Below are 24,902 nucleotides of genomic sequence, written 5' to 3'. Positions count from 1 at the left end.
AATTTCATTGTTTTTAAAGAAAAAAATAGTATTTATTGGAACAAAAAGGGCCATTTTACAGCTGAACACAAAAAATTAAACAAAAAAAGTATTCATCATTGCAAAAAAACAAAAAAATAAATAACATAATTTAAAAAAATTAATACTTTGTTATTCGACCACCGCGTCTTATAACTTCTTTTAAACGGTTTGACATCGATTGGACTAATTTAGCGGTTATATTTTGGTCTATATTAGTCCATTCCTCCATTATCACCTGTTGCATTTGACTCTTGCTCGAAAAATTGCGCGTTCTCAATTTGCGTTCGAGATGTTCCCAAAGATGTTCAATTGGGTTCAAGTCGGGACTTTGAGGAGGAGTTTTAATGACTTTGGGGCAGTTATACAGCATCCACATCTTGGTATTTAAAGCAGAATGTTTGGGGTCATTATCTTGATAATATTGAAAGTTATTACCAAGCCCATGTTTTACAGCACTATCTTTTAAATTCCTCTTTAAAATGTCAATGTAATACTTATGATCCATTACTCCATTAATAATTTCAAGATTTCCCGCTCCTGAAGCCGCCATACACCCCCAAACCATTAAACCACCTCCACCATGTTTTACAGTAGCAACTGTGTTTCGTTCTTCAAGCTCTGTATTTGGTTTTCTGTACACTATGACCTTTCCATCGCACCCAAAAAGATTAAACTTGCTCTCGTCTGCAAAAATGACTGTTTTCCAAAATGATTCGGGCTGTTTTACATACATTTTTGCGAAGTTTAGCCTTTTCACTCGGTTTATTTTATTTATAAAGGGCTTCTTACGTGCAGTTCTTCCTCTGTAACTATGCCTTTTGAGTGTATTTCGAATTGTTTATGTAGTAACTTCCTTCCCTAAATATTCCATAGTGTTTTTACGAAGAATGGTCGCATTTGTCTTCGGAGTTTTCTGAACTTGCCGCACTAGCCAACGCACATCTCCAACTGAAAGTGCTTTTGGTCGACAGATCTTGGTTTATTGTCAACAGTTTTCGTTTCTGTCCACTTTCTGATGATGGATTGTATAGTAGATCGTGGTCTATTTAATATTTCACTGATAGTTTTTTGAGTTAAACCATTCCTGTGGTGTTTTATTATCAAAACTTTTACCTCATCAGAAACCTCGTTTTGCTTACGACCCATTTTGACAAAAACTATATTTTCAATGAAATTAAATATTTGCTGTCAAGGGCAAAGCCTTCTTTACTAAATAAAACAGAAAAGGGGGATTCCCAAATAATATTTGAATTTGACTTTGATGATAGCACATCAATGATGAATACTTTTTTTGTTCTGTTTTTGGTGTTATTATATAAAATTGCATTTTTTGCGCTAATTAAATTTATTTTTTGAATTTATTTTAAAACATATTACGAAAAATAAACTATTGCATAAAACTGCATTATTTGTTTACTTTAAATTTTCTTCAATTACCCAAAATAAGTGAATTTATTATCAATTTTGCTAATGATGAATACTTTTTTTGACCGCTGTATGTATTTCTCTTGTCCGAAGTAAACTTGAATATGGATCAGTTATTTGGGATCCGCTTTGCACTATTCACAGAAATAAAATTGAGTCTGTACAGAAACAATTTCTACTATTTTACCTTCCTAATCGTGGTTGGAATTATCAAATTTACTTCCTATACGTTTAGATTAAATTTAATAAAGCTACCTACTCTCATTAGCCCCAGTAAAATGTTGAACATCACTTTCATGTGAAATATTTTACACGGGATATTGAAGTCCGAATTTTTGTTAAGCCGGCTTAATATTAACGTTCCTTCAAGACGAACGAGAAATTTTCAACTGCTTAATATTCAATATCATCAAAGCGATTTTGCAATTATGATCCTCTTCGTCGTATTTGTTTAGATTTTAATATATATTATCATCTTTTTGATCTTACCGAAGATAGATACTCATTAAAAAGAAAAATTATACTATACTTCAATCCTACTTAAATATTAATGTTGTTTGTATATCTGTATATTTATATTAGTCTGTAAGGATATATGTATCTATAGACTTAAGAATAAAAAAAAAATAATATGTTGACGACTTTTTTGGGTTTATTTAAATATGTGCAATAGACAATATTTTGACGAATTTAAATTATTAATTAACAGAAGACAAACTGGCGTACCTATTTAAGACCATAACCAAAGATAGAAACAGATTGCGGATTAATTCGTACCAGAAACCAACCGCGTCGAGGATATTGGTGGAGGGTATAAAAATAGACACAATGGAAAAGTCAAACCTTATATACAATATATTATAATTTACGAAATGTGGAATCCAATACATCGGACAAATGAAAATGTGCTGAAGACACGAATGTCAGGTCATAAATCCGATCTAAAACTTCTCTCTAAAAGAGAAACGACAAAAACCGCACTAACATCCCATTGTGCAGAAATCAACCACCATCCCATTGAGAGAGTAAAAGTTCTGCATGGCGAGGAAAACTAACAAAAAAGACTCACACTTGATAAACAAGGCGAAAATCCTATCAGTGCAAAGAAGACAACCAAGGCGACAATCTGCTTAGAGAAAAACTCTAGATTTATTTGACAATTTCCTTCATTACACAGTCAAACAAACATATTTTAAGGATTTTATCCTTCGACTCCTCTTACTTCGGTATAAAGCATCATTCCGCATTCAGCTTTCTTCCCGATTCCCTCTCGGTAAAGCCCAACACTATTAAAATATAAATATTGGGTTGCCCAAAAAGTAATTGCGGATTTTTTAAAAGAAAGTAAATGCATTTTTAATAAAACTTAAAATGAACTTTAATCAAATATACTTTTTTCCACTTTTTTTTCTAAAGCAATCTAAAAGTAACAGCTGATAACTGACAGAAGAAAGAATGCAATTACAGAGTCACAAGCTGTGAAAAAATTTGTCAACGCCGACTATATGAAAAATCCGCAATTACTTTTTGGGCAACCCAATATTTAGAGAAGTATAAATATTGAGATTTTCTGTTTCTTTAACTATGGTACAATGTAACTACCAACTACAGATATGCTGTCCTTTATTAAAATAATAAGACACACAATTTCAGGATCTATTTTATTAAAATATTGGAATAGTGGGAAATTTGAAATTTAATTTCACAAATTTTTGAAGTTAGGATAAACATTTTTCAGTGAGAAATCAATGTTATAATGTTTTACAATATATTAAGCTCAATAATATTTTTAGTAATAGAATTTTAAACATTGTTTTATGCATTGTTATAGGAGAACTGGAGACTATTACCCTGAATAAATAGATTAGCCTTGAACTTTGTTCCCAAGATTTTAGTTTGCTGTGCTTTCTCTACAATTGAAAGCATTTGCAAAGAATGTGGACATTTAAAAAAGGCCCAAGTACAAAGGCGTTATGTTCAACCTAGTCGAATCTTATACACCCTTCGCCATAGATCTGCGGACAAGACTTTCTATAAGCTAAAACCTTTGATGATTTAACATATGAAATCGGAATATATTTTTATAAGGGATGTCTTTATCAGTTAATAGCCCATTTGCACTATATATAATACGTTTCTTTATAAGTGTATTTAAAATGGTGTTGTTAAGTTTCTCTCCTAAACATAAAGAAAATTGGGATTCTCCAGGTTTTTCAGTAGTCAAACCAGAAGATTGGTTTAAATGATTTTTTTTTAATTTAGTTTAGGATATCTTGTTGGACGATACTAAGCATGAATGTTGAAAACATAACAGTCCATGGTATCCAACATTTATTTATTTATTTCATGCAATGCAATGCGAATCCATCAGGCCTATAAACAATCACACTATGCATAAGACGTACTTTTCTAACATAAGTTAAAAAATCGGGACGGGAGGGGAAATCACAACCGAGAAAACAACACATATAGGGCGTTATATCAACACGTCAACCTATACCGTAAACAAAACGAATCAAAATATTAAAAGCGACCTGAAGACGATGCATGCTCCATTGCGAAGCACCAGAGTACACCTCCAGATAATATAAAATGGCCCGAAAAACTAATGCTTGCGCCAAACGCTCCCTCACAAAGAGCGGGTAAATATAAACTCGTGGTATACAGGCTTCTTAAAGAAAAGTTAACTACGGAACTAACGTGCCGATCAAACCGAAGTCTGTCATCCAGCTGAATACCCAGACAATCAACGCTTTGCACAAATTCTATATCTACATTATTATATTTAACACTAACATTATTATGCCAGCCCGAAGATAAAAAGAGCTTTAGTTTTAGAGGCTTTAACAGTGAACATATTCTCCGCCATCCTCACACGTAACGACTCCACGCAAAATTAACTTTCGTCTGAAGAACATTCAATCACCGTTAAAAGCAAATGGATGTCATCAGCATATGCAAATGGAGTGCACCAACAATACAGACGTGAAGACCCATTATTGACAAATAACACAAAAAGAAGCGGACCTAATACAGAGGAACACTGCTTCTTACAGAAAGAAGACTACTACATTTACCATCAACACAAATTAACTGGCTCCTACCTGTAAGATACGGGCGTTACAATGTACATGCACTGGTCGAAAACTTTAATTTACTAAGAAGAAGGCTATAATCCGCCCTGTCCAAAGCCCTTTCCAAATCTAAAGACAATAGCACGCAAAATCGTGAACCACCCATGTTTGAACGGCCTAAATCCCCTCTGGGCAACACAAATAGAGCTATTACTTTCCAAATAGCAAGACATTTGACTTTTAATAACATGCTCGACAATCTTTGAACAAATAGGTAAAATAGAAATCGGAAGGAACTCCTTCAGAGCGTGACAAGACTGTTTTTTCCCACGGACACTATTTTGGCTAATTACCAATCGGACGGAAAAGAAGAAGTTAACAAAATAGAATTTACAAGATGTAGCAGATGACAAGACACAAGAGGATTGACTTTCTTAAGAAATTTTAATGAGAAACACCAGCATTTCTGAAGTGGTTGGCTGGTGTTGTTTAAACTACAGATCGGTTTAAATGGTAGCTAAATAAGATTATTAACCGATTGATATTATAAATTATGTCTACATATTGTAAGTTAAAACAGAATATACTAAGTTTTAAAACTTTGAAAGATTTATTTATATGGGTTATGGATAGATTTTAAAACTGCAAATTATTTCTATAGATACGCTACTAAGGACCAAGAGGGAGACTTCATTTATAGGAATGATGCGAACCTTGCCTAAGCATATATGAAAGATTTGTAGCGAAATCTCTGGCAAAGTTTAAAGACACAACCGATAAGATAGTCGTGTTCGGTTTGTATAATCCAAATTGATTCAAAGCGAAACAACAATTCACTCTATTCCCCAACCTATGGTAGAGGATGAAGAAAAAATAATTATACATTTAAATAATTGCAATCAATTGCATTGAACTCGCTATACATAACGTTTATAGTAAAAATGATGACTAGACACAATAATCATGGCAGGGGAAATATGCAAATAAAACAAAAGGAAAATGTTTTTATAAGCGAATCACAGCCAAACTGCCAGACACTCAAACTATATGGAATGGAAAACAAGTGTTGATGTTAATAATCTTTGTTCTTGAACTTCAAGAAAAATAAATAAGTTTTACTATCAGTCCTCTCAAAGGAGGGCCGGTTGTTTTTCTTGTAATACAAAACATATGTATATATGTATATATAATATATATTGTATAAACTTCACATGTTTTTTCAAAAATGTGAAAAACACATATAGAAAACATCACAAACATTTTATTTTTATAAAATTTTCAACGTCATACACACCCCCTAACAACGAAAAACATGTTGGCCCAAGGCCAATGTGTGAGCCGGAGGAACAAACGCGCCTTTTCTATCAAATGTGGAAATATTTTTGAAATTTATGTTGCAGAATATTTAGCGGGACTGCTCAATCAAAATGTTATAAATACAAATTTTCACGTGCGTAAAGCTCGAATGTATTGAATTGAAAAAAAATAATAAATAAATTGAAGAAGGTATTTATATGAAACAAAAACAAGAATGAATGCCTATTCATCTTCTTATATTTTTAGTAAAAAAAATTTGTCAACGCCGACTATATGAAAAATCCGCAATTACTTTTTGGGCAACCCAATATTTAGAGAAGTATAAATATTGAGATTTTCTGTTTCTTTAACTATGGTACAATGTAACTACCAACTACAGATATGCTGTCCTTTATTAAAATAATAAGACACACAATTTCAGGATCTATTTTATTAAAATATTGGAATAGTGGGAAATTTGAAATTTAATTTCACAAATTTTTGAAGTTAGGATAAACATTTTTCAGTGAGAAATCAATGTTATAATGTTTTACAATATATTAAGCTCAATAATATTTTTAGTAATAGAATTTTAAACATTGTTTTATGCATTGTTATAGGAGAACTGGAGACTATTACCCTGAATAAATAGATTAGCCTTGAACTTTGTTCCCAAGATTTTAGTTTGCTGTGCTTTCTCTACAATTGAAAGCATTTGCAAAGAATGTGGACATTTAAAAAAGGCCCAAGTACAAAGGCGTTATGTTCAACCTAGTCGAATCTTATACACCCTTCGCCATAGATCTGCGGACAAGACTTTCTATAAGCTAAAACCTTTGATGATTTAACATATGAAATCGGAATATATTTTTATAAGGGATGTCTTTATCAGTTAATAGCCCATTTGCACTATATATAATACGTTTCTTTATAAGTGTATTTAAAATGGTGTTGTTAAGTTTCTCTCCTAAACATAAAGAAAATTGGGATTCTCCAGGTTTTTCAGTAGTCAAACCAGAAGATTGGTTTAAATGATTTTTTTTTAATTTAGTTTAGGATATCTTGTTGGACGATACTAAGCATGAATGTTGAAAACATAACAGTCCATGGTATCCAACATTTATTTATTTATTTCATGCAATGCAATGCGAATCCATCAGGCCTATAAACAATCACACTATGCATAAGACGTACTTTTCTAACATAAGTTAAAAAATCGGGACGGGAGGGGAAATCACAACCGAGAAAACAACACATATAGGGCGTTATATCAACACGTCAACCTATACCGTAAACAAAACGAATCAAAATATTAAAAGCGACCTGAAGACGATGCATGCTCCATTGCGAAGCACCAGAGTACACCTCCAGATAATATAAAATGGCCCGAAAAACTAATGCTTGCGCCAAACGCTCCCTCACAAAGAGCGGGTAAATATAAACTCGTGGTATACAGGCTTCTTAAAGAAAAGTTAACTACGGAACTAACGTGCCGATCAAACCGAAGTCTGTCATCCAGCTGAATACCCAGACAATCAACGCTTTGCACAAATTCTATATCTACATTATTATATTTAACACTAACATTATTATGCCAGCCCGAAGATAAAAAGAGCTTTAGTTTTAGAGGCTTTAACAGTGAACATATTCTCCGCCATCCTCACACGTAACGACTCCACGCAAAATTAACTTTCGTCTGAAGAACATTCAATCACCGTTAAAAGCAAATGGATGTCATCAGCATATGCAAATGGAGTGCACCAACAATACAGACGTGAAGACCCATTATTGACAAATAACACAAAAAGAAGCGGACCTAATACAGAGGAACACTGCTTCTTACAGAAAGAAGACTACTACATTTACCATCAACACAAATTAACTGGCTCCTACCTGTAAGATACGGGCGTTACAATGTACATGCACTGGTCGAAAACTTTAATTTACTAAGAAGAAGGCTATAATCCGCCCTGTCCAAAGCCCTTTCCAAATCTAAAGACAATAGCACGCAAAATCGTGAACCACCCATGTTTGAACGGCCTAAATCCCCTCTGGGCAACACAAATAGAGCTATTACTTTCCAAATAGCAAGACATTTGACTTTTAATAACATGCTCGACAATCTTTGAACAAATAGGTAAAATAGAAATCGGAAGGAACTCCTTCAGAGCGTGACAAGACTGTTTTTTCCCACGGACACTATTTTGGCTAATTACCAATCGGACGGAAAAGAAGAAGTTAACAAAATAGAATTTACAAGATGTAGCAGATGACAAGACACAAGAGGATTGACTTTCTTAAGAAATTTTAATGAGAAACACCAGCATTTCTGAAGTGGTTGGCTGGTGTTGTTTAAACTACAGATCGGTTTAAATGGTAGCTAAATAAGATTATTAACCGATTGATATTATAAATTATGTCTACATATTGTAAGTTAAAACAGAATATACTAAGTTTTAAAACTTTGAAAGATTTATTTATATGGGTTATGGATAGATTTTAAAACTGCAAATTATTTCTATAGATACGCTACTAAGGACCAAGAGGGAGACTTCATTTATAGGAATGATGCGAACCTTGCCTAAGCATATATGAAAGATTTGTAGCGAAATCTCTGGCAAAGTTTAAAGACACAACCGATAAGATAGTCGTGTTCGGTTTGTATAATCCAAATTGATTCAAAGCGAAACAACAATTCACTCTATTCCCCAACCTATGGTAGAGGATGAAGAAAAAATAATTATACATTTAAATAATTGCAATCAATTGCATTGAACTCGCTATACATAACGTTTATAGTAAAAATGATGACTAGACACAATAATCATGGCAGGGGAAATATGCAAATAAAACAAAAGGAAAATGTTTTTATAAGCGAATCACAGCCAAACTGCCAGACACTCAAACTATATGGAATGGAAAACAAGTGTTGATGTTAATAATCTTTGTTCTTGAACTTCAAGAAAAATAAATAAGTTTTACTATCAGTCCTCTCAAAGGAGGGCCGGTTGTTTTTCTTGTAATACAAAACATATGTATATATGTATATATAATATATATTGTATAAACTTCACATGTTTTTTCAAAAATGTGAAAAACACATATAGAAAACATCACAAACATTTTATTTTTATAAAATTTTCAACGTCATACACACCCCCTAACAACGAAAAACATGTTGGCCCAAGGCCAATGTGTGAGCCGGAGGAACAAACGCGCCTTTTCTATCAAATGTGGAAATATTTTTGAAATTTATGTTGCAGAATATTTAGCGGGACTGCTCAATCAAAATGTTATAAATACAAATTTTCACGTGCGTAAAGCTCGAATGTATTGAATTGAAAAAAAATAATAAATAAATTGAAGAAGGTATTTATATGAAACAAAAACAAGAATGAATGCCTATTCATCTTCTTATATTTTTAGTAAAAAGATTTAAAATAATGACATAATGCAAATTTTGATAATTAACACCTGTTTAATAAGTTCTAAGCTAAATTGATCCTAATTAATTTATCACAAAATAAATGAAGTAAAAAAATAAGATCTTAACATAGATCTTAAAATTGCTCTAGAACTATAATGGGTGATAATTTCTAAAGTAAATAATGTGGAATAAATGAACATCCATAAAAATACACACTCAAACGGTAATTAATATACAATCAAAAAAAAACTTAAAACTATCTTTTTTTTCCTTGATCGAAAGATTTTGGTAATTATATTGGGGCAAAAAAAAGGAAAACCACAAATAAGGATTTTAGTCGCTATTTTGAATGGACACAAACTTTTACTTTGAATTTCGCTGGTAGGCTGAATCTCATTTGAATTCACTCCTATTATCATCCCTTACGAAAATTCTTATTTTTAAACTGAGCATCATTTTTTCTTAACAAATATCTCCTAAAATCCTCATCCGCAGTTTTTGACATATTTTATAATTGTATGGAAGACTACTAGTAGCCTTCGGCATGTTATTTTAACGCTACGCTAAAATATATACGAGGGCGGTTCGGAAACTTCTTAGCCTAGCACAAAAAGCGCGGTATAAACAGAAAAAAGTTAAGTGTTTTGAAAACTTCCATCTCTGCTATGAACACATATCCAATTTTGTTTCGATCTGGCAACTCCTTCATATAGAAACAGGTGTTCACAAAAGACGCATCCGTAATTTTTTTACAATGGAAAAATTAGAAATGGGTGGTGTCGGGACAAGAAATTCATAATGATATGGTGAATGTGGTAGTTGATAGTGCTCTTTCATATGCAACAGTAAAAATTAGGTTGCTGAATTTAAACGTGATTGAAGATGAACCACGTAGTGGTTCATTTCTGCACTTTGGCAGAAATTGCAGCCAAAGTGCATGATATGGTATTAAATGATCGACGAATAAAACAGCGTGAAATAGCTAATATCATGGTCGAATCCATTTAATATTGCATGAAGAACTACAGATGAAAAACCTTTGTGCAAGATGGGTGCCGCATTTGTTAACAGTCGACCAAAAACGCATAAGAATGAGCATTTATCAAGCTTGTTTGGATCGTTTTAAGCGAAATTAAATGGATTTTAAGCTTTGTTTCATAACTGTTGATGAGACATGGATTCACCACTATACTCCAGAGACAAAAGAATAAACCCAACAATGGGCTGAAGCTAGAGAAAGTGCCCCAAAGAACGGTTTTTTGGGACTTCAACGGTATTTTATTGATAGTCTATCTGCATAAGGGTAAAACAATAAATTCTGATTACTATTGCAACCTTTTGGATCAATTAAATGTACAAATTCGAAAAAAACTTCCTGGCTTACAGCACGAACAATTAATTTTTTCTTCAAGACAACGCACCAGCGCACAAGAATGTTTTAACAATGACTAAAATCAACGATTTAAAGCACGAGTTGCTTGACCATCCACCTTATTCTCCTGATTTAGCTCCCAGTGACTTTTACCTGTTCCCAAATCTAAAAAATTCCGTGCTGGCAAGCTTTTTACCTCAAATGAAGATGCAATTACAGTTGTAAACCACTATTTTGAAGACCTTGAGGAATAGAATCTCAAGAAGTCAAGATCCTAGACCGGCTTATATGGCAGCTATATCAAAACATGGACCGATTTGGCCCATTTATTGAGTTGCCCAAAAAGTAATTGCGGATTTTTCATATAGTCGGCGTTGACAAATTTTTTCACAGCTTGTGACTCTGTAATTGCATTCTTTCTTCTGTCAGTTATCAGCTGTTACTTTTAGCTTGCTTTAGAAAAAAAGTGTAAAGAAGTGTATTTGATTAAAGTTCATTCTAAGCTTTATTAAAAATGCATTTACTTTCTTTTAAAAAATCCGCAATTACTTTTTGGGCAACCCAATACAATCCCAACCGACCTACACTAATAAGAAGTATTTGTGCAAAATTTCATGCGGCTAGCTTTACTTCTTTAAAAGTTAGCGTGCTTATTTCGAGGTGTTACAAACAGAATGACGAAATTAGTATACCCCCATCCTTTGATGGAGGGTTTTAAAATATTTTTGAAAAACTAAAACCGAACCGCGCTCGTATCCATATATATTTGTATAATATATCATCGCCCAGTCCAAACGGCTAAAGCTAGAATCATGAAACTTGGCACGAATGTTGGGGTTGGGTAATGGTCATAGCGTTTGGCGAAATTCGTTCGTTTGGCACGAAAAAGTACCAAATTGTACAAAAGGGCTAATGTTTACCCAGCGCGAATGGATAGGGTTAGGAAAAGAAGGTTGGGCGTAAAATGAAATGGCACCCCTTTTCCTCTTATAGCGTGGAACACTTGCGTTAGGGATGACTCCGTTTTAGATCTATTTCCCACAGCTTCTCTAACAAAAAACATTCTATTGTAGTTGCAACATATGCGCATGTGGAGATAGCGATCCTCGTCTAGCTCTTATAGGCGTTCCGGACCGAACGCCTAGAGAACGTGATAACTGGTTATTTAAAGCCATTGATTGTCTGCGACTGCAGTTAGAGGTACTCTGTGTGGAGCATTCCTAGACGCACCCTTTAGCTCTCAGCTGAGCTTCTCATGATACGATTAACGTTGCATAGAAAGGAACTCAATGTTTTAGCATGTGTGGTGTTCATCCTATGCCGTGTTAAGTTTACCGTCTTTATCGGTTAATACCACAGACAATAAATGAACTACGAACAACAATCTGAGGTTTTCTTTCGTTTCATTCTTAAAAAGTCTTCTAAGAGAGGGGAAAAAGCGATTGGGGGGATACGAAAACTCTAAAAAACAATTAATTTTTTTTGGTTGAAAACTAGCTAAATCAGAATCAATGTTCATTTCCAGTAAAAATTTCTAGGAGAGTAAGAATAGCCTTTACTCTCTTTAGCTATTTATTTGGATTCAAAAAACAGCTTTTCGATGCTGCAAAATTTTGCTGGAAAAAAACCTCCAGTAAAAATTCACAAGCTTTCAATTACCATTCTCTGAAAATGTAACTTGCTCTCTCGCACTCTCCCGCTCTTTTTTGCTGGCAAATAAAGTACGCGAACGACTTTTAGTAACAATTTGCACAAATTTTTGAGTACACAAAAACATTTATTTTCTTGCTGGATTTGTTCCCCAACTCATCGAAATTTTCGCTTTATAAATGCAGCTTATTTGAAAGACATAAAATCTTTGAGACCTTAGCCTATGCCTAGTACTGACTTCATTCACAGCGAAAATTCCCGTTAAATTATTGCGAAATCCGACGGACTCATTTCTTTGTCGGAACACAAATCCAACAACAGCACACAACAGAGACAACAGTATGGAAGGAGAGTTGATTCGGCACATTTCGAGAGCAATTAATTACATTTGCAATTAAAATTGTGCGAAATTTATTCTGATGCAGCGACATGTCGCTACTATTTTTCTCATAGAACTCAGTACCACTTGTACGGAATGTGTTCGCATTATCTTCGTCACCATTTTTTTATAGTGCTTTTTGACAGTTGTTCGTGTGAAATGTCGAAGTCAGTACTAGGCTTTAGCGAAAGAATTGAGTGACTGTCCTTATAAAAATAAGAGTTAAAGCTGCGTGTAAAAAGAGAGAGAAAGGATGTCAATTCCCTTTCCCTCCCTCTCTCTTTTGCATGTGTTCATTTGACAGAAGGCAACCTATCTATGTGAATAAAATGGAAAAAATATGTGTTGAAGTCAATTGCAATAACGGTATATGTGTCAATTCAGTTAAATGATTTTTTTCATAGTCTAGTTCATGAATTACCCTGGCCACATATTTGTTGTTGTACACTTAGGCGGCAGCCCCTGCCATGGGAATGCGGCCGGTCACATTGTAAAGGGTGATTTTTTTGAGGTTAGGATTTTCATGCATTAGTATTTGACAGATCACGTGGGATTTCAGACATGGTGTCAAAGAGAAAGATGCTCAGTATGCTTTGACATTTCATCATGAATAGACTTACTAACGAGCAACGCTTGCAAATCATTGAATTTTATTACCAAAATCAGTGTTCGGTTCGAAATGTGTTCAAATTTTGACAAATTTTGTTCAGCGATGAGGCTCATTTCTGGTTGAATGGCTACGTAAATAAGCAAAATTGCCGCATTTGGAGTGAAGAGCAACCAGAAGCCGTTTGTGGTTTGTACGCTGGTAGAATCATTGGACCGTATTTTTTCAAAGATGCTGTTGGACGCAACGTTACGGTGAATGAACACATTTCGAACCGAACACTGATTTTGGTAATAAAATTCAATGATTTGCAAGCGTTGCTCGTTAGTAAGTCTATTCATGATGAAATGTCAAAGCATACTGAGCATCTTTCTCTTTGACACCATGTCTGAAATCCCACGTGATCTGTCAAATACTAATGCATGAAAATCCTAACCTCAAAAAAATCACCCTTTATATGCGCAATGCTAAGATAATGTTATTTGGAAATTTTATAGTAAGCAATAGGGGCCACCGCAGCGCATAAGCCGGCATTCCGCATTTTACGTTGAGTGCCGGCTATCGAATATTGGAGGAACATCAGAAATACTTTTTCCAGCAGTGATTTGTTGGGACTTTTCTCAGCTGCGCGCTGTTCGCATTTGCCATTCAGGCATTTGTTACATGATTTTCTAACTGTTTTATTGTAAGGTCACTTGTCCAGCTGGTGGAATTTTCCAATTCCAGAGTTGTATCCAAATCCCACTAAAACGTCACATGCTTTGTTTGGGTTTTAAAAATTGTTCACATTTTGTCCCTTTTCTCACATTTTATTATTTTTTTATTTATAATTTACGCGTCTATTAACATAAATCTTTTGATCTTGCGGCTGCTACACAGATAATGCAAATAAAAACAAGTTAGAGCGTGCTAAGTTCGGCCGGGCCGAATCTTATATACCCTCCCCCATTGATCGCATTTTTCGAGTTCTATGCGCGGTATCTGTTTTTAGACAAACATAGAATATTGAATAAGAACTGTTATGCTATTGGAGTTATATCAAGTTATAGTCCGATTCGGACCATAAATGAATGCTGAACATTGTAGATGTCATTGTGTAATATTTCAGTTCATTCGGATAAGAATTGCGCCTTGTAGGGGCTCAAGAAGCAAAATCGGAAGATAGGTCGGACCATATTATACACGTATATTGAAGGTCATGAGAGAAGATTATGAGTCGTTGTACAAAATTTCAGCCAAATCGGATGAGAATTGCGCCCTCTAGAGGTTCAAAAAGTCAAGATCCCAGATCGGTTTATATGGCAGCTATATCAGGTTCTATACCGATTTACGCCATACTTGGTACAGTTATTGGAAGTCATAACAAAACGCCTCATTTCAGCCAAATCGGATGAAAATTGACCGCTCTATTGGCTCAAGAAGTCAAGTCCCAAGATCGGTTTATATAACAGCTATACCAGATTATGAGCTGATTGGAATCATACTTAGCACAGTTGAAAGTGATACCAAAACACAACGTGCAAAATTTCAGTTATATCGTACGAGAATTGCGCCCTCCAGAGGTTCAAGAAGTCAAGACCCAAGATCGGTTTATATGGCAGCTATATCAAAACATGGACCGATTTAAACCATAATTAGCGTAGCTGTTGGAAGTGCTACCAAAATACTACGTGCAAAATTTCAGTGAAATCGGACAACTATATCAAAACATGGGCCGATTTAAACCATACTTAGCGTAGTTGTTGGAAGTGCTACCAAAACACTACGTGCAAAATTTCAATACTATCGGACGAGAATTGCGCCCTCTAGAGGTTCAAGAATTCAAGACCCAAGATCGGTTTATTTGACAGCTATATCAAAACAACGACCGATTTGGCCCATTTACAATACCAACCGACCTGCACTAATAAAAAGTATTTGTGCAAAATTTCAATCGGCTAGCTTTACTCCTTCGAAAGTTAGCGTGCTTTCGACAGACAGACAGACGGACGGACGGACATGGCTAGATCGACTTAAAATGACATGACGATCAAGAATATATATACTTTATGGGGTCTTAGACGCATATTTCGAGGTGTTACAAACAGAATGACGAAATTAGTATACCCCTATCCTATGGTGGAGGGTATAATTAGAATGTTAATTAGGAAGTGTCTAGAAATTTGTCAGTTGGAATTTGCGCCAAGTGACTTAACCTTCTTAATTATATCATGGGTGATTGCTCATATGCTTTCATGAGCGCCATCTCGGCTATTTTCATACCAAATTTCGTACAAATAAATTCTTCCGTTAATAAATGAGTCAAATACTTTTATTAAATTTTTTTTTTGCTTTCTCACTGTGCATCACACAGTGATGGGTAAAACTAAATTACTTAATGTAAAAACACAACCATTATCTCGAATACAAATGAATTCTACGTATTATTAATTATTTCCTCTTCCTATTGTCATTACAGTCCTCCAATGAGCCATCTTTTGGAGAAGCCAAATATTGCGATGCCCATTAAGACTACCAGTGGCCAACTAACTACAGCAGCCGCCGCCGTAACCGTTACCACCAATGTCAATCTTAATGCCGCCAACACCAAATTGAATGAAAGTCCTATAGCAACAGCCACGCACACAGAATCAAAACGGGAAAGTGGTATTACGACAACAGATGTTAAGGGTAGGCAAAAATAAAACATAAACGTAAGAAGCCCATCAAGAACCCAGGATTTAATTAGTTTTTTCTTTGTGTTTACTTCAGCTACAACAAATTTTGATGCCGTCGTGACAAGTTTAACAGCGGGAGCAGCAGCGGGTGCTTTGGCAAAAACAGTCATAGCTCCGCTGGATAGGACGAAAATAAATTTTCAAATAAAGTAAGTACTAAACTTTGGCATATTTTCGTTTTCTTTTCTTTTATCAGTTTTGTACTGTTTTTTTTTTAGCAAATCCGTGCGTTATACCTTCAATGGGGCCATGCAATTCCTCCAACAAACCTATGCCAAAGAGGGTGTTTTGGCATTGTGGCGGGGCAATTCTGCTACTATGGCTCGCATTGTGCCTTATGCTGCCATCCAATTCACCGCCCACGAACAATGGCGTAAAATCCTGCATGTCGACAAAGACGGTACAGAGTAGGTTTTCCAAACAAGACAAAAAAAAAAAATGAGCAACAAAATTTGCAATTTTAGTCCTCGAACCACAAACAAGAATTTAATGCATATTTGTTGCCTATTTTTTGTCCAGTACCAAGGGTAGACGGTTTATTGCTGGTTCTCTAGCGGGCATAACATCACAGTCCTTGACCTATCCTTTAGATTTGGCGAGAGCACGTATGGCTGTTACAGACAAATATACAGGCTATAGGTATGTTGATGTAACCTCCATTTTTATTCTGTTAATTGCTTACTGTTGCTGCATATGTTGATTGTTCCCTTGATATTTATGTTTGTTTTAGGACATTACGTCAAGTTTTCGTTAAAATATGGGTTGAGGAAGGACCTCGTACCTTATATAGAGGTTATTGGGCGACGGTTTTAGGTGTTATTCCATATGCTGGCACATCATTTTTCACCTATGAAACACTGAAGCGTGAATATGCGGGTAAGTATTTAGTTAACAAAATAATACAACTATAGTTTATACGATAATCTTTTGGAATAGCTTGCCAAAGTGTAAATTGAATACATGGCTAAAAATCTTTAAAACCAATGAAAGAAGCAAATTTGCCTAAAATTATTAGCACTGATTGGGTAGATAACATCACCCGATTTCTGCGCCGATAATTTAGGCCTAATCTGAGGCATTTAACGTTCGTATTGGAGGCATGTTCACCTACGATGCTGTATGCCGGGTCGACAGCTCTTTCTTAACATGGTAAAATGTATTAGGACGTATTTTTTTTTGTCCTTTTATAGAAATCCATTCAGAATTGTTTGGGGGTTTTTTGGGGGATTAACTTGTAATTGAGGATTTTTGGGGACAAAAGATTCGAAAGTTGGAGACAAGGGACGGAAAATCTTAGGGTGTAAAAAGGAGACTAACGCCTTCTCTGAGGATGGCACGATGCGCTTCGTTGGGTACCCGCCATAGCGCACTAAGAGGGAATGAAAGGTCAGACGATTTGGTCGTTAAGGCCAAAAGACTGTCATCAGTAATCTTGGTGAATGTTCGGGGCGGGAATAAGTGCACTGTGGAACAGTGAAACGGTCGGTAGCACGACGAAAGCCTACGGGGATTTCCAGACCATGCGAAAATATGGCTAATACCGAAAGGAGATAAGAAGGAGATCAGTATAGCTTTCTCACTTATACAGAAGTGCGCCAAGTGATAGCGTATGTTGGGCATGTGGAGAAGATGATGTTGTTTATGGTGTTCTATCTTTCGTCTGCTTCATTCTGTTGATTGTCAAGACCCAGGAACTCTGCGACTAAGATGGGGTGCGTCCACAGGGATCTGGGTCTGAGTCGAGTGGGTCCAGGTCGGGCAGTTAAACAGGTGACGTCTATCGTGCGATCCCTGCTTACAATCGGCAGTTGAGGCGGCTGCATCTGCCGGAACGTAATTGAGCCAGAACTACTTTGGTTTGCCGGGGGAGGTCAATTTCTTCAGGTGCAATGGGAGGCGGTCGTTCTCCCGGACCCTGCTTCTGTTCGGTTTGCCAGAATCGCCTCCATCATCTATGGGTGTCGGTGAGGTGTAACCGGTGCATGGAGTGGGTACATTTCCGATCTTGCTCTTGCCTAACTTCACTACAGGAGTATAGTCATACTGGATATGTCGCAAGGTGTTGTGCGAACATAGCTAGCAGTGGGTCACAAGCGTCGGACTATGTAACCCCCCGCCCTCTCCTGTACGGCAATATACGCAACGGCAGCATCCCAGCCCAAATATTGCCAGGCCAGTGCCGGTAAATGTATCGTTTTTGCACTAAACTGCAACGGACTCCGTGGCAAGATCGATGAGATTGTGGATTTCATGAGTCGCAAATATATATTGGTCGCAGCGATCCAGGAGACAAAGCTGAGCAACATCTGCAGCTTGCACAGTTTTCGCGGACACAATGTGCTACGTAAGGATTGCTCAAGGAAGGGAGGTGGGGGATTAGCCTTCGTGATACATCATACCATGCAATATATACCCATATCACCTGCACCTGGCGCTAGTGACCTCTACATGGAGTGCATGGGGAGAGCAGTCAGGTCTGGTACTGCCGAGATAGAGCTATACAACGTGTACATACAGCTGGTTGGTAGCTGTGTCCCGATTGATGACCAAGCTTACAACCCCTATATGAGTGGGTTACTATCTGGCCATAATCTTATGGTTCTAGGGGACTTTAATGCACTGGCACTGCTTTGGCAGAGTAGATTGATAGCTCCACGTTTTGCACGGTGAATGAGGATGTCCCCATTAGGATTACGAGGAGGTGCAGCAGCACGCCAGACATGGAGAAGATAAGACGTGGGAGCATTTCCAATATCATTAAGTAGAGAACAATTAGGGATTTTATGAACAATAAGAAATGTCTGACATGGATTTTTCGGGGTTACCTTTTGAAGTGTTTAAAGCACACAATAAGCCAATCTCTTAGGCGTAGGTGTATGTCCATAGTGGAATGGACCATAGTGGAATGGACAGTTCTCTTCTTCCGCACCCTCTTTTTAAGTAGAAACACTTTCAAAAAAAACTTACAAATTTTCTTCTCTTTATTTCAGAAGTTTCTGGTAGCAGTAAACCAAATACTCTTGTCTCGCTGGCCTTTGGCGCTGCAGCTGGTGCTGTGGGCCAAACATCCAGTTATCCATTGGACATAGTCAGAAGGCGTATGCAAACAATGGGCGTTACCAAAGATGGGCAAAATAAATATCCCAATATATATGTGACATTAAAAACTATTTATAAGTATGTCTGTCCTAACTCACAGTAGTACTGTGTCATAATGGTTGTTGAAGGAATTATTTAACCTCTTTCTCATTTGCAGGGAGGAGGGTATCAAAAATGGCTTTTACAAAGGCTTAAGCATGAACTGGATAAAAGGTCCCATAGCCGTGGGCATTAGTTTCTCTACATACGATTTGATCAAGGAACTGTTGCGTGATTTATTTCATTTAAAACGGGGCAGAGTCGGTGCACAAAATGAATAAGAAAAAAAGTCAGCCATCAAAACATCCGCCATAGTGTTTCTTGAACCTACCCACTAATACTGCTACTACCAGCGTTATGTTATATTAAAGTAATCCTATGATTTGTTGTTGATTTTTTAAGTCTTTTCTTTTTGTTTCTAAGAACAAAGATGGGGAAAACTCCCAAAGAAGTTATTTACTTTAGTTTTAGTTAATTGCTTGGCCCCACACCATACAAGTGTTTGAGCTGAGACTTCCTCCCCAAACACACACACACACACACAAATTTAAGCTTTTGTTTCGATTTTAAAAATCCCTAGATTTAGTTACCCCTAATCGCCTGGCAAGGCTTTAACATGTGTCGAAATTAAACCCTAGAAAAAAATCTATGTTTTAAATTTATAATTTTAGTTTACACCAACAAGTAGGTAGTGAGTGAAAGAACAATTCAATATTGTAAATATTGTCTAATTGATATCTGATATTAGGACGTCAAAAACTAAACAAAGAGTAACTAACAACATTCATTGTTTTATTTTTGGAATTTTGTTTTTTTTTGTTTTTTGAGATTCATCATTCTCTTATGCGCCTATATTCACCTTATTTTTCTGTTCCGTTCAGCTACTACGCACAAAGTGAGACAATAATATTTGAAATTAGATCGTTCTTTTTTTATAAATATACCTAACAGCAGCAAATAACAATTGTAAGTAATAAAAAAATAAAAATCAAACAGTTTGTAAATGCTTTCATGTTTTTAGTCATGAATTTATAATAATATATATTTCTCTATTGAAATTCGAGGAATTTAAAAATATGCAACTGCAATTTGTTCATCATATGATTCGAGGTATATGTTTGTACTTACAACAAACTATTACAAATCTTCTCTACCTATGAAGAGGATACTGATGATATTACAAATTGTTCTCCTATTATTAACCTACCTATTTCGAAAAAAAAAACAAATAAACAACCTAAGGGAAAATACTGTCTATTATATTATTGTGATTGATTGATAGAATGATTTTTTTTATTACTAATATATTAATTTATAAAGAAAAAGTGTATAATAGGATTATGATGATGATGATATATTTAGAACAAAACGAGATATTGTTTAATATATGTAAATAAAAACAAATTGTTGCAAGAAAACGAAGTCTTTTTAATTATTTAATTGTAAATGACTGCTAGTTTATGGTCCGGAAACTTTCATGTTATAACCGGAAAATATTGCAAAAATTCCCATTGTGATCACAGTGGAGCAATCTATGAACTTGTAGAATGGGATCTACAATACTGCCAAGTATGTAGCTTTACAAATGCCTAAGACGCAGAGATCAGTCTATTGAAGAGTGATGAGATATAGCTCTAACGAGTGGCTAAGCCCTACATCCTGACAGCTAGAATTCCTCAATGATGGCCGAGCTACCCAACTTTAGCGGCTCGACTGGTTGATTGATGTTAATTGATTCAATAATTTTTAATTGAATCTGAACTTCCATTTCAGTTACGATCATGATTGAAATTTTTGAAATTTTCAATTAAAAAAATTGATTGATTCAATCATTTTATTAATCGAATCCTAAAAAATTTTAAATATAAAATGTGATTAAAAATGTTATATTTTTTAATTAAACTATGTAGGTCGTTATTGTTTAATTAAAAAAGATAAAATTTTTAATCACATTTTATATTTAAAAATTTTTAAGACCACTAACTTTTTTTCACTCTATTCATTCACCAATTCATTCAAAACAGCTGATTTTTGAAAGGAAAGCAGTAAGTTCTTTCCGCCATTTTTTAATTGAATCGGAAACTCTTTTAGAACCAACAGTACCGTTATGACTGTCTGTTTTGAAAAAAAAAACTCATCCATAAAACATTTGTTCGACTACCTTTAAATTTTTGTTGTTGTTGTAGTAGCAGTGTGTGGTACACTGAGGCGGCTGCCCTTGCCGATGAAGGAATTCATCGGGTCAATCCGGTACATACAACCGGCTGCCATGGGATTTGATTTTTTGTTGTAGCAGTTTGTTGTGTTCTCTTTCGTCTGCTTCATTCTGTTGAGTATCCAGATCCAGGAACTCTGCGACTACGATGGGGTGCGTCCAGAATATCTGGGTCTGAGTCGAGTGGGTCTGTTTAGACAATTAAAAAGGTGAGGTTTGGTCCCTGGTCACAACAAATGAAAAAAATCGGGGTGCGTCCTATAAACTGCAGTTTTCCCCAGTATGCACTTATAAGGTCAAGTCATGCGAACAGCTGAGTACAATTTTTCATATTTGTTTTGATTTTGCACATGCCGAAATAATTAAAGGTGGTTTCATTTGTACAACAACCACAAAGCATATGGTGCAATCTGCCATCTTGTCCTCAAGCTGATCGAACTTTTGCCAACACAAGCAAAAAAATTTGTGTGCGTGGGTGTAAACGTGTAAGTACATGAGCAGAGAATATGTGAGAGGGATAACAAAAAAGAGAATACAAACAAAAATCTTTAATCTTAATACCGTCAAACCTGGCCAGCTGTTAAAGGCTGTTAGCGTGAGAACACCTTTTCATATCCGCCTTCAATTTTGAAGTAAATCTAAATGTCAAAGGCTGGATAACACAGATTTTTTTTCTAAATCTTAAAAAGATGGTCTATTCCACACATTAGCAACAAAGCAGTGTTATAATGATGCAAATACAAATAAAAAACACATTTGTAAAAGATAAGTTGTTAAACAAAGTTTATTTCTAAAACCACTTTGATATTTCAATTTACAGCGTTTGCCACTCAAGGTAGTTTCGTTGAGGGTATATTTTTGTTATTGTGCTAATGACACCACCTCTTAGTTGTACCATGAGTTTTCCCATATTTTGTACATTTACAAAATAGTTATTGAACCCATTTGCTATACACTTCCATAATGAAATACTAAAGAAAATACCGTGGCTCAATCACTAAAGGTTGTCTATCCAGTACAAGTCAGATGTCCTGGATAAAATATGAGTGCCCAGCAAAAATTCTCTTGAGCAAATAAGCAGAAAGGCAAGTTCATTCAAAAACTAATAACTTCTTACCAATAGTTTAAAAATAGGTACTTATGCCTAAGCATACAAGTTGTCAAAAAATAATGACATATTATCTTAGTTGAACGTTGCTAAAAAATAATTACTTAAACTCACAAACATGTTCGCGCTTTTCCCCACCACCACGTTCTAAATGCTCAGTTTCTTTAAAGAAGACAAATTTTTTTGAACCAAGAACCTTCCGTTTTCAAAGCAGACGGTCTACGCATTCACCAATTTACTATTGTTTGAATAATTCACTACTTTCTCCATTAAATTAAGGTTTGACGGTATTAAGATGACAGATGAGACCAGCTTTAATTGCTTCGCCATTTGAACTATATAATTCTCGCAGATTTTCTGCACACGTACGCACTCTTTCTATACACTTACACACAAGCGCACAAATTTATTTGTGTGTGTTTTGGTAAAAACTTCGTCTTTGTAAATCAGATTGTAGACAAGTTAACGAGTTCTGCATGTGGGTCCATGGCGAAATAATTTAAGGTGGTCTCATTTTTACAACAACCACAAATCATACGGTGCAATTCGCCATCTCACCATCAAGCTGATCGACGTTTTGTCAACACAGGTAAATAAATTTTTGTGCTTGTGTGTATATGTGTGCATACGTGAGCAAGGAATATGCGAGAAAGAAGATAACAACAAAGAGAATCGAAACAAAAATCTGACATCTTAATATTGTCAAACGTGGCGGGCTGTTAACAGCTGCTCGCGTGAGACCACCTTATTAAATCCGCCTTGATATGGGTCTTACGTTCTTGACAAATGTGACAAACATTTACCGTTGAGCCATGATGAAATACATACATAGCTTTCAAATCCATGCCAGCCGGCATGGCGAAACAATTAAAGGTGGTCTCCTCATTTGTACAACAACCACAAATCATATGGTGCAATCAGCTTATCGGCGTTTTGCCATCACAAACAAAGAAATTTGTTTGAGTGTGTGTATACATGTGCGTACATGGGCAGAGAATATGCGGGAAAGAAGATAACAAAAAAAGGAATGCAAACAAAAATCTGTCATCTGAATGCCATCAAACCTGGCCAGCAGTTCGCGTGAGACCACCTTGTTAAATCCGCCTTGGACAGCCGGTTGCACAATGGGAAACACCATTATTATCGTGATTTGTGACAAATTAATCAGTTAGTGCAAACGACCCATAATTAAATGCAAAATTCGATGGCTGAATTGAAACGATTATTCGATGTTTAACAATTTTCATGTCCAGTTTACATGGCACATCATGATGGTTGGTCAATGGTTTAGTTTGGTGAAAATCATGGCGAAACAATTAAAGGTGGTCTAATTTGTACAACAACCACAAATCATATAGTGCAATCCGCCATCTTGCCATTAAGCTGATCAACGTTTTGCCAACACACACAAAGAAATTTGTGTGTGTATATACGTGTGCGTAAATGAGCAGAGTATATGCGAGAAAGAAGGCGTGAGACAGCCTTATAAAATCCGCTTTGTCGTTGCACCTAGAAGTCATTATTTTGGGAGGGGAAAGGAACATCTATAGGAATCTATTGTCTATGGGTTGGAATTCTATTCTGCTTTCGGAATATCCGCTGAAATTTTTAATTTTTCCGCGAGTGGAATTTGGCAGCAATCAATTTTTTTATACCAAAACACGTTTCTTTACCTTCACTTATTGTTTTCTCTATTTTATATATTTTTTCTCAAATAAATATAGAAAAACGAAGCATTGAAACCAATGAAATAAACAAAAATGATGCCGGCAATAGTTTCAAGTGTTGCCACTATAATAGGTTTTTGCCCTTTTCCTCATTATAAACAGAGTACTACTTTTCCGTATACTTTCAACCAACGTTTCTTTTATAAGGAGTTTGACAACATTCTGCTTGAAAAGCTTAACAGAACACTCAAGGCGGATTTAATAAGTTGGTTTCACGGACAGCTGTTAACAGCCGGCCAGGTTTGACGGTATTAAGATGACAGATTTTTGTTTGCATTCTCTTTGTTGTCATCCTCTTTCTCGCATATTCTCTGCTCACACACGCACACAAATTTCTTAGTATGTGTTGGCAAAACGTTGATCAGCTTGATGACAATATGTCGGATTGGACCATTTGTGGTTGATGTACAATTTATTCCACCTCTAATTGTTTCGCCATGCAGAGTACTCAGCTTATGATAACAATGACCGTGCATGAAAATCGACTTTGAATCGTCTAAAATCGGCTTTGAATAGTCGAAAATCGACGTTTTAGAAAACAAAATACAACAAAAAAATAAAAAATACGTATCGTGTGTGTAAATTCGCGAAAATATTTCATATTTTCGCTAATACCCAAGTTTAGTTGTTTTTTATAATTTCGCCATTTGGAATCCTATTTTAATTTATTGCAACGATAGACATCGGCACAAGTAAGTTTTTGTGGAATATTTTAAGTGTGCACTTTAAAGTAAGACTCGTTTTAT

At 35.6% G+C, this 24,902-nt stretch overlaps 2 protein-coding genes across 3 annotated transcripts in view; both read left to right on the top strand.

Annotated features, from left to right (window-relative positions):
- LOC106081847 (mitochondrial coenzyme A transporter SLC25A42) overlaps positions 1-19,507 on the top strand; it is a 40,643-nt gene extending 21,136 nt beyond the window's left edge. For both annotated transcript variants that reach the window (XM_013244068.2, XM_013244067.2), the window contains exons 2-8: positions 15,710-15,921; positions 16,003-16,117; positions 16,187-16,375; positions 16,488-16,607; positions 16,699-16,844; positions 18,959-19,145; positions 19,225-19,507. In XM_013244068.2, the coding sequence (XP_013099522.2) occupies positions 15,717-15,921; positions 16,003-16,117; positions 16,187-16,375; positions 16,488-16,607; positions 16,699-16,844; positions 18,959-19,145; positions 19,225-19,387 (1,125 nt within the window). In that variant the 5' untranslated portion in view covers positions 15,710-15,716 and the 3' untranslated portion in view covers positions 19,388-19,507. The remainder of the gene's footprint in view (positions 1-15,709; positions 15,922-16,002; positions 16,118-16,186; positions 16,376-16,487; positions 16,608-16,698; positions 16,845-18,958; positions 19,146-19,224) is intronic.
- A 5,199-nt stretch (positions 19,508-24,706) lies between these two features.
- The window catches only part of LOC106081850 (atlastin), a 47,027-nt gene continuing 46,831 nt past the window's right edge, over positions 24,707-24,902 (top strand). Inside the window, exon 1 of the mRNA XM_013244071.2 lies at positions 24,707-24,848. The gene's annotated coding sequence lies outside the window, so the exon portion shown is untranslated. The remainder of the gene's footprint in view (positions 24,849-24,902) is intronic.

This window comes from Stomoxys calcitrans, chromosome 2, assembly GCF_963082655.1.
Source record: "Stomoxys calcitrans chromosome 2, idStoCalc2.1, whole genome shotgun sequence".
In the NCBI taxonomy this organism is placed as follows: Eukaryota; Metazoa; Arthropoda; class Insecta; order Diptera; family Muscidae; genus Stomoxys; species Stomoxys calcitrans.
The sequence above is the reverse complement of the archived record's forward strand: the minus strand, read 5'-3'. Positions and strand labels throughout refer to the sequence as shown.